The sequence below is a fragment of the Triticum dicoccoides genome, chromosome 7A, assembly GCF_002162155.2.
Source record: "Triticum dicoccoides isolate Atlit2015 ecotype Zavitan chromosome 7A, WEW_v2.0, whole genome shotgun sequence".
Taxonomy (NCBI): Eukaryota; Viridiplantae; Streptophyta; class Magnoliopsida; order Poales; family Poaceae; genus Triticum; species Triticum dicoccoides.
In genome coordinates, this window is record NC_041392.1 from 86,844,544 (window position 1) to 86,855,538 (window position 10,995).

The 10,995-nt window shown below is 40.9% G+C and overlaps 1 protein-coding gene across 2 annotated transcripts; it reads right to left on the minus strand.

The window, feature by feature from the left end:
- Positions 1–847: 847 nt before the first annotated feature.
- Positions 848–9,565, minus strand: LOC119328378 (histone-lysine N-methyltransferase CLF-like). 2 transcript variants are annotated; one of them, XM_037601374.1, is made up of 14 exons: positions 9,246–9,565; positions 8,813–8,974; positions 8,005–8,089; positions 7,739–7,888; positions 7,608–7,655; positions 7,475–7,540; positions 7,067–7,356; positions 6,219–6,312; positions 5,890–6,101; positions 4,447–4,578; positions 3,425–3,515; positions 1,936–1,983; positions 1,716–1,844; positions 848–1,522 (listed from the first exon to the last, which is right to left on the minus strand). In XM_037601374.1, the coding sequence occupies exons 1-14, from the start codon at positions 9,533–9,535 to the stop codon at positions 1,160–1,162; spliced, it is 2,160 nt and encodes a 719-aa protein (XP_037457271.1). In that variant the 5' UTR covers positions 9,536–9,565; the 3' UTR covers positions 848–1,159. The 2 variants fall into 2 exon arrangements, with proteins under 2 accessions (XP_037457271.1, XP_037457270.1); XM_037601373.1 differs by having other exon boundaries at positions 5,890–6,312.
- Between the last annotated feature and the right edge of the window lie 1,430 nt (positions 9,566–10,995).

Consider the following 10,995-nt stretch of genomic DNA (forward strand, 5'->3'; position numbering starts at 1 on the left):
CTACATATATTATATAGTCTATACGTACATATATATAGAAATTAGGAAGGTACAATATGCACATATGATTTTCCTCTCCTCTCCAATAGTATGGAAATGGAGCTGTGTGTGCTACATAGCTAAAGAAATTCTTAAGAGGAATGTTATCGATGCTTGGACAAATTGATCCGCTAGAACTATATATCATCTGATTACTACATGCAGCATTGTGAAAAATTATCACGCAACTTATTATTTGATCCAAGACTAACCGTGTGTCATGTATGTTGTCCATCACTTCGTTGATGATATAATCTGTTCGTAGATTGAAGCTATCTCAAACTGATCACATGATTTAAGAATTACAGCATATAAACTTCCCCGCAAAAATGATATAAGAATCGAAGCATATAAACTTTGACCATGCAACAGAAGAAATCTAGAAATACTTCGGCATCCAAACCACAAACTCTTCGATTAAGAGCTAGCATAATTTACTACGGAGTGCTCCAATTAATCTGTTACTGTAACAGATTAATTGGAGCAGTCTACGAGAGGCGAAAACCTGCCTGAACTTTTTCATCAGACCACACCAACTCTCTCCAGGCTGACTTTGACCCTCCATCAAATTTACCACAAGTGAGATGGCAACTCAGCATACGAGTATATCTGATGGACGGCCCTTGCATCTTGATTGCCAAACCAGCAACAGCAAGCCATGATGACAGGGCGTGTTGCTCGAACGACAAATCCCTCGCAACGACCATCATCTCGCCTGGATCAGCATGTGCGGTCTGGGAAGTGCAAACGCACCAACAAAGGCAAAAAAAAACTCGCTGTGCAGGGCACAGATCACAACATACATTGAACATAGTTATTCAATTAAACCAACGGCACAGCATGATCGCCGGCCACCGAAACTGATACAGCGTCCGGTGCAGTTTCCAGCCAAATAGACCGGATGCCCGCAACACCACTGACCCCAATCGCCGCTACGGCGTGGGCACCTTATTACAAGCCCTAGGGCTGAATAAAACCCGACACTTATTAAATGGTTCATGCTCCATCCACAAGGAGTGCTGATAAAGGTGCCAACGAATGTCAAAGTTCAAACTAAAGGTGCTGAGGTAGCTTCTGAATTTCAGCCCCGTGACAAAAAGAATCAACCAATGGTGTTTCTTCACCGGGCATGCTTCCTCGGTCGCCCTCTGGAAGACTTCCGAGGCCTCTTTGCTCGTCCGCTGGAAGATTGCCCGGGGTCTTTCGCTCCAGGAGCATCAGCCTTCTTTGCGCTTCCACTGGAAGATTGACCGGGGTCTTTCGCTCCAGTGGCATCATCAGCCTTCAGAGCCCACGCTGGTGCTTCGTCAGGCGCGTAATGGTAATCATAAAAAATCTCCGTGCCTGCATTAATCCGCTCTTTGGCGAATATGCCCACCCTATGGTCGCTTGCTACAAACATAACCTTGGCATAGCAATTCGGATCAGGGGAATGGTTGGCAAACTTCAGCTTGTTGCCCATCCTGAAGGCATCGAGAACAAACTGCGTCCAAAGAGTATGCATAAGCAACAGCTAGCGTCTGGATCAGATATAGAATACAGGTTTTTGAATAAACCGAGCTGAGAAGGAGAATAACTCAGCTCATGTAAAAGCACTATAGCTAAATCTAGTGATCAGTCCCACATGTAACCGTGAATGTTTGCATACTGTAACTGGTATATTTCTGCACACGTACCTCAGTATTTAAGTTGAAAAGGAATGATGAATTATCACGGTCATATCTCTGTCCACGCTTGGCTGCTTCCCTATGAGAAATAAGCTCCCCAGTGTACTCCCCAAGACAGTCATCCTTGCCAACAGTATTCTGAAGATTGTGGAAAAGATATTCATGCTTGCCAACATTATTCTGGGGTACTGGAAAAGAATGGTGAAGAGGATGAAAGGAGCAGTTTTACCTTAACGAATGCTCCCCATCCAGAAACATCAGATCTCCCAAGTACAACCTGAAACAAAAGTCACACTAATTCAATACCATCAACAGGCCTAAAAATATGTTTTTTTTTGTTCGAAAGAGGGGCAGGACATTCTAAAAGAAAGTGAGTATTTTATTTCCCTAAGAAAAGTGAATATTTCATAGGGAGGCATGTGTTTTACCGGGTATCCGATGTGTTGTGTCACAACATTAAGTCAATCGTGAACATAAAAATGCAGTTTGCCTCCAATATCTGTTAATGCCTTTTTTTAAAACAAAGGTGGCATTATCCAATTTTCTTTTTCCTTTATTTCAGAAGAAAAAATGCTGTTCTCAAAGGCTACTAATTAAACTTCAATTGATGGTAAGAAAAGTTTTTGCTGAAAAAAGTGTCTGGCTTGAATCAAGTTCACGGTATCAGTTTGTTTTAGTATCCTAATTGGCTCATAGCTGGCTCGGAAAACTTACGTTGCACGGATACTTCAGAACGTTGCACGGATACTTCAGAAAGTGCGCGTATCAAGCCGGATACTGCCCCGATACAGCCCGATACGTATCCCGTACGTATCCTGTGATTTATCGATTTAAAAAAATATTTGATACATCTAGGATACCTCTGGGATACGTTTTGGATACAACAACCCCTTCGTTCGGCGTGAAAAACTCCTATTTTCTTTCTAAACTTCTGTGATGTGAACTCCTGTTTTATTTGTGAATTGGTTGTGAACTCTTGTTTTCATTTGTGGACTGGTTTGTAGTATGAAAACTTGAACCTAAATTATGCTATTATCTATCTATGCGACTATGTGCGTGTGAATGAGATGTGAGAATTGCGAATGTGATTACCATATTTGTTAAGCAATTATGTCGAACCATCAACATCGTCCATCGAAGGAAGAATGGATTAACCGAAGATATTCAGAATTTTGTTAAGCAATTGTGTCAATAAAACAGTACGCTTCCTACCAAAATCTCATTATTTTTTTCATATTTTTAATAATTAATATGTATATACAAATGTATCCCCATATCCTAGTTTTTAGAAAATTGCCTTATCGGGCGTATCCCCGTATCGTGAATCCGATACGTAGCTAAGAATCCATGCAACGTAGCAGAAAACCCATAACCAAGAAAAACCATCGCTCATAAGGAATTAGTTCCTAAAGGGCCTATATGGGATACCGGCTTCAACACTAATGAGAGGTAGCTCAAAAGAGATCTAACACTTAAATCATGTTTAAATAGCATATAGCAATTCAGACCATGGTCTGGTGAAACTATCTATAAGTACAACTGTGTAATGGATTGGACATTTGAGCCTGCAGTTATGCACACAAAGTATCTTCTGTCCTTATCTTTATCTTCAGTTTAGTAAGGGATGGGATGAGAAATCATCAATCAAGTATCGACTCAAAGAAATTATAAACAAGATGTCCACAGCATCTGATAAGCATAAGTGCATTGTTGTTTACCTTTTGTTGTTGTCTAAGAAGCAGTTTCATGTTCTGGCATCCATAATTATCACCTCTTTGGTTGGGGACTCCCAATGAACCATCACCACACCTGTAGGTTAGAAAAGGAACAGTTCAATGTTGTTCTAAAAAACTTATGAAGCAAACCACTTCCACAAGGCACTAATGGAACACCCTGTTAAGCAGGACTGGATAACTCTGACGGCCAGTTCTTTTGGGTAGCTTAAAAAATAAGCTGCCTCTCCCCAGCTTAAAAAATAAGCCGCGCCCTAAATTTGTTGAGGCTTCTAAATTAATTATCCCATAACTAGTTCAGAAGCCCCAATGAATGAGAGAGGCGGCTTATGGGAAAAGCTGGGGAGGAGGCGCCTTATTTTTTAAGCCGCCAAAAGAACTGGCCCTTCATACATCTGAGATTGCTTTCAAAAATAAGTTACTCAAGTGAAGTTGCTGTCCAAGATTTGCTGCTTAACTCCATATACATGCATAACAAATTAACAATTGAAGTAAACTACAAAGTCAGAAGATTTCCCATCATTGACATGATTTCAGAAAGTAACTTTCGGAGTTCAGGTAAATACCCATCGCAAATAAGATATTGTTCTAATTTATTTACACAGTATATCATTATGTCAGATTTTAGCAGAGTTAAACAAAGTGCATAAACAAATGGGAAACAGATATGTTTTCACCCCCTTTAAACAATGCACTGGTACACATGAGCATTCAATTAACTATGCTAGCAAATGGGCAACATCATATCAAATTAATAGGCATGATGATTGTCGGCTATGGCTGATGGCTACAAATTTATTTTATTAACTTAAATTCAGTCCCATTGTTTAAGCTTTAGTTGCAGAAATGAGTATCTTGAGATAAAAAAATTAGAATGGTAATTTTGAACTACTTTGGTGCAGGTTGGATCATAGAGTGCAAAGAACAAAAATCACAAGTCTGTCTAAACAGATCATTAAAAATTAACTACACAATCTTTCAAAGGTTCCCCAGTTGCAGATACATACCCTACCCCACAGTTTCTGCACACATCAGGATCACATTCCCTGTCAGCAGCAAAGCATGGGCACTGGCGGTTGCGACACTGAGCCTTTGCACACTTACAACCTCGAAAACGATTCTTGCATGCTTTCGGACACCTGGAATGCAAGGAGCATAAAATTCCACACAACAGATAACAATCTCTAAATGATGACATAAGGATGAGGATATCAAATTGTTTGCATGCTACCGTATGTGTGTTCATCCGTCTTTACAGCTCATTACAATAAAAAATGGAATTTCTCAAATGAAGTAATAATAACAAATTATCGAGGACCTAAGAGTAGTGCTTCCTCCGATCCATATTAGTTGTTGCTCAAACGTATGTATCTAGCACTGAAATACGTCTAGATACATCCGTTTCAGCGACAATTAATACGAATAGGAGGGAGTATTTGATTTCATTCTCTTCTGAGAGTTGATCCATCTATTATGCAGCATCGTAAAATCTTTTTTGAATTATTAGATATTCTCTATAAAGAGTTCAAGGATGGTAACGAGTCATGAGACAGTAACTCAACTATACAGTATTCATTTGGTATATTAAACAATATAACAGGAAGTTAAAGCAAACTACATCTATAAATATAAGATACATCAGCAATGGTATTGATATCCAGGAAGACAGGCAGCCTCAGTTCACCTACAATAGGACTAACCAAGCATAATCTCTACTATTAAAGTGGAGTCTGCGGTCGTGATGGTACGTCGTGGTCTGGTTTGGTTTCATAAGTTTGTTGGTTTCACGTTAATTATGGAGAGTATCATTCTTTGGACGAGAGGATCACATTAATTATGGAGAGTATCATTCTTTGAACGGGAGGATTAGGTTAATTATGGAAAGTATCATCGAGCGCTGGACGGGAAGATCACGTTAATTATAGAGTACCATTCTTTGGTTGGGGGATCACATTACTTATGGAGAGTATCATTCTTTAGACATGAGGATCATGTTAATTATGAAAGTTCATTGAGCATCGGACGGGAGGATAACTAGAATATGTATCCCCCCGTTGCAATGCCCGCAGTGGCGGAGCTACACACACATAACTGGGCGGGCCAAAAATGGCTAGATTAAGATATACACCTAAAAATTTGCACCCAGGAACGAAAATTAGCATCACTCTACACTGAATTCTTGTTTGGTTGGGCGGGCCATGGCCTTGTTTGGCCTTGCCGTAGCTCCGCCACTGAATGCCCGGGCAATTAGCTAGCCTAAACAAAGGATGAGTACCAAACCAAGCCACACTGCAGCAGACGGCAAACAATATTTCTGGTACCAGCCAAAGTAGATTAGACCATGGGAGAGATCAGCGATACATAGAAGAAAAATATATCTATATACTTCAAATGCATAGAAACTTAAGCATAATGATGCAAAATTTTGTAAAGGAACACAATTAACTCACCCACAGAATTTCTCACAGCTTGTATAATTTTCCCGACATGGACACTGTTTCCCACATGCAGATTGACAACCACATGGATTGTAATGCTGACGAAGCTCACCCTTCCTTGCTGCAATCCTTTTCGTTATGAGAGGGTAGACTGCAGATCTTGAGATATGCTTCACCTTTCCTTGCTTTCTAGGACGCCATGAACCCAGGCCCAACTCATGCCCCTGTGATGTCAACATTGGCAGCACTAACATAAGATACCACCCGGGTGAAAATATAGAGAGTAAACTGAAACCTACTTTTATGAATCCTTTAACAAGAGAAAGAACACCGCTAAAAACCTCAGATGTGCTGCTGTTCTCAATATAATTCATATACTGAAAAACATCACTGCATGATTTCTCTCCATCAAGAAGGTTCCGAGCAATTAAACAACTGCATGAAAAGAAGCCCACAGGTTCAGTCTTATGACTATTAATTCCAGAAAGCAGGGTAACCCTATGACTACAATAATGATAATGGAGAATGATGATTCGGCCCCCGGAGTTAGTAAAATCCCAAGAATAACTTCCGACTGTCAACAATCCAAGAAAAGAAGACAGATGCAAGTGACATGTGCTTGCAAATCTTCATGGAAAATGAGTAGTTTTGCGCCCTATCAAAAAAAATCAGTGCCCTAAAAAATATAAGTGGTAGTGGGACTGTGGAGCTAAAATTTTAAAATTAAATCATTAGTGGAAATATTTTTGTAGTTATGTTTCTAAGCCGATGGTCATAGTCCATGCAACTTCCAATAACAAGAATTTTTAAACATTCCATTCTCCAACGTTTTTCCAATCCCCACTACAGCTTCACACGTCTAGGATGATGATGAGGTAAGTAGAAGGCATGAAGAATTATGGATAAACATTACTCATTAAGGATCCATGATCAAAATCTTCCAAATGGCGGAGCATAACCCTTCACACATAACCTTACTTAGTTCAGAATTATGTTGACAGGTTATTCAAAGCTACATAGGAACTTTGACCTGACTGGTTGTATAATACTCCCTCCGTAAAGAAATATAAGAGCGTTTAGATCACTGAAGTAGTGACCTAAACACTCTTATATTTCTTTACAGAGGGAGTAGTAACACACTAACATTAAGTTCAAGGTATAAATTCAGTCATGAGGAGAAAGGTCCAACCTGTTCCTTCCAAAAATCTCCACACCTTTAACTAGAAGCTCTTGCTCAATCATCATCCAGGATACAAGATTGTCTTCTTGCCTGCATATATTCTTATCGACTAATTCTTCCTTCCTCGAACTATCATGACCATCTGTTGCTGAATGCTCATTATTTGTTTCCACCATCAAATAATTACGATCTTCCACTAAAGCTGAGTTATTCTCCATTTGATGTGCATCCTTCTTCCAAGAACTTGTGCTTGGAGAATTATGTTGTGAGTATGCAACTGAATCTTTGTGTTTGGTGGCCTGTCAATATATGGTTTGAGAACAGTATCAATGCAAGTCGGTGCTTATTTTTCATAATCAAAATTGTCAGAGAAGACAAGCAGCTTTTCAGAAGTCATATACACCATAAAATACGAACCAGTTTATAACAATGACTACCACATGGTCCATCATCCATGCTGTCCCAAGGTGATTGCTTTTCTGCCTGTATGAAGAAGGCACAAATAAGAAAAAACACGTAATTTTGGAAATAATTCTGGAACAAAACTTACAGGAAATATTAAATCTTGAGAACACCCATGTAGTTTGCAATAAAAAACCTGCCAATGTCACGATGAGAAGAATATTCATCAGCAACAAGAGGCATTACATATATCACATGATGATTGATAGATGAGCATACTAGGCATCGCCGACAAAAGAGATTATCGAAGGAATCCAATGCTGCAGCCAAATCTTTATCGTGGTAGATATCTTTCAGTTTGGCATTAAGTTTGGGCACTTCTTTGGAAGAACCTTCAGTATTCTCTCCTTGTAAGATCTCATATCTGGCCTGTAAAAATAGGGCTATGTGTGTTATTGTCAATGGTGAAAATGTAAATTGGAAAAGGAAAAGCCCAAATGGCCAGAATGCTATTGAGATTAACTGACTATGAAGAGAAAGCTAACCTTTATATCACCAGCAGTCTTCTCAAAACATTGAGCTAGGGTCTCCAGCACTTCATCAGACATGCCACATCCGTCAATGGTCATCCTAACATGAAAGTAGAGGAGGAACATAAATTATTACACCAGAACATCAAAATGCCCAGCGAGAGAAAGACATCTTATAGCAGAAGCCAAAATATATTGTTGATCTATCAAGTTTAAGAAAGATGTAAACTCATCAACAAACTACTCAGATTAGAGGTAGACAGTGTAAACTCGATAATTTTGTTCCTGAACAATATGGTAAAAGCAAATCCTGCACCCAGTTTGGATAAAACTCAATAACCTTACTTTTCTGGGGGTCCAAGCTAGGCTAGTTTGATTATGTTCCCACAATGAAAAATAATTAGACAGCAGCAGCAACAGAAGAGACCCTAGGTAGAAAAGTAAAAAAGCCGCACATGTGTAACTTATTGCTATTGAAGTTCTCTACTACATGAAAATGAAGTGGACCTATGCATGCCACAATAATTACATAAGTGATATTTTGTATTTGCACTACTTTCATACTACTGTATAAATCTTGATATATTATGTCTTGTGAAATAAAGTTGTGACAATCTTTAAATTTAAAGTAAAGTGTGTGCAATCAATAAAGGAAAATACGACAAACTTATTGCTTTAAAGAAAAGTAAGTGCAATAGCGATCATTCAAAAAACTGTGATTCTTAAACCATAGCAGATGTCAGTCACAAATAAGTGCAGAAGTTAAACCTAGGTAAGGTAAAGTAATGCAAAAGAAAACAATGGAAACCCCAAGTTTGTTTACCGAATAAAACAATCTTCAGAGCTTTTGAATTCCCTTTTCTCCTCTTCATCCTCAACAACTTCATCTTCACTATCACTGAACATTAAAGCTTTACCACAATCTGCATTATAGTAAATATTTTGTCGATGAAATGCAGATTGGTCTTCGGTCATCCTCTGGTTCCTGCATGAAACCCCCAGAAATCTTTTGTCTCAGAAACAGTACGAGACCTTACTCTTGCAAAAGGAGAAAAGTAAAACTCTTATGTACAAAATATACTATTAAAATCCCTATCAGCAAACACTTCCATTCAAAGCATGCCCTCAATCTAATCATAAGCTGTTGCTGCTGCTCTCTACCTCAACCGTGCAGTAGCAACACACAGAGATTCAATATTTAATACATCTGCATCAGTTTTGGGGAGGTTGGGAAGTGCTTGTGATACGAAACAGACCTGTCCAAAAACACCCATGTTGTATAAGGTGGAAGGCCTGACACTGTTGGTAGTTCAATTGGCTTATTAGCATTCTTTGCAGTGAGAATTCCACCCAAAGTAGCAGTCAATGTGCCATACGGACTATCTTCTTGAGAACTGCCACCATCTTTCTCAGCAAGGCACAGTTCAAGACCAAGCGTTGAGCACGACACATCGTCTTGCCTAGGTGTCAGCAGATTCGTGGCTAAACCTGTACCATCCAATGCACTCGTTTGCCAGATTGTTGAAGAACCGCGATTGCTCTGCATAATGGTGCTGAGCTTAATCTTGTTATTCTCTACCATATACTGGAAAAAAAATTATAACAACCAGACAAATGACACCAGGAAAAAAAATTATAACAACCAGACAAATGACGAATGACCATGGCAGAAACGATGGAGAAGGGCTGAAAGGGTTGCTGCGATACAATTACGAGAGGAGAAAGTAAAGGAATTAGATTGGGACCTCACCAGATGGACCTGTGTGTGGTTGGATGCGACGAATTTCGCCAGATCCTGGACTCCGGTGTCGGTCCGGTGACATTTGGGGCAAGAAATCTACCCACAACCAGCGTTGACCGGTATACGGGGCACCCTCAGTTTGGCCTCCGAGCCTTTAAATACAAGGGTCTCGGGTGTGGGTTTTTGGTGGCCTGGAAAATATTTACGTGTTTGACTATTTTTACTGTGCCTATTCTATACACTTTTTCTATCAAAACTTTCAAAACCAAAAATTATAAGAGTTTGACCGCTTTTATGGTGTCTGCTAGAGATGCTCTAACATATAATTCACACAAGCTCTCCTAAAAGCACCAAAGACACACAATACGAAAATACTCTCCAGCAACATTGTTTTCTCTCTCTCAGTGAATGAAAAGGTCGTTCCAGTCGGCCGTTCATAAACTTTTTTTTTATCAAAAACTAACTTTTATAATAGATTTGATCTTTTTGGAAAAAGAAAAACGGAAACTAGCACCTCAGGGCATCTCCAGCCGTTCGTCCCCCAGGGGGCGCCTAAAATCGCCGCCTGGGGGTGAGCCGGCGCAAAAATTGGGCCTGAGGGCGAGTTGGTCCCCAGCCGCCGGCGCCAGGGCCGCCCCCAGGCACGTTTTAAAATAAAAGAAGTTCGGCGAAGTTCGGCTTAAACACGATAAAATTCGGCCAAACACGATAAATTTCGGCACATTTCGACGAAGTTCGCGGATTTTCATTACATAGCACATATACATAAACTAATCTAAAGGAAAAACTGGCTGAAGTCGCCATCGTCGTCGGCGGCCTTCTCCTCCTTGACGCGGGCGCCCTTGCTGGACCCCTGCCCGGCGTCGCCATGGTGGACTGGTGGCGGCGCATCGTCGTCGTCGTCGTCGTTGTCGCAGATGACGACGACTCCACCTTCGTCGCGGCCGCGTCGATGCTCCGCGAAGCGAAGCAGGGCGGCGCGCTGGCGCTCCTTCGCCTTCTCCAGGCGCTCCTTCTCCATCGCTATGGAGTCCCTGCATGCCCATTCCAGGGCCGCGTCGTCGTCGTCGAGCTCCGTCGTCACTGGCGCGGCCGGCTCCTTCTTCACCGGCGCGAGCCCCGGCTCCGTCTTCACAGGCGCGAGCCCCGGCTCCGTCTTTGACTTGACGAAGCGCGGAGGAGGAGCCGACGAGTAGGCACGCTGGCCGCCCTCGTTGATGACGATGACGGCGCTGCGAGTGCGCCGGCCGAGCAGCGTCTCCGCC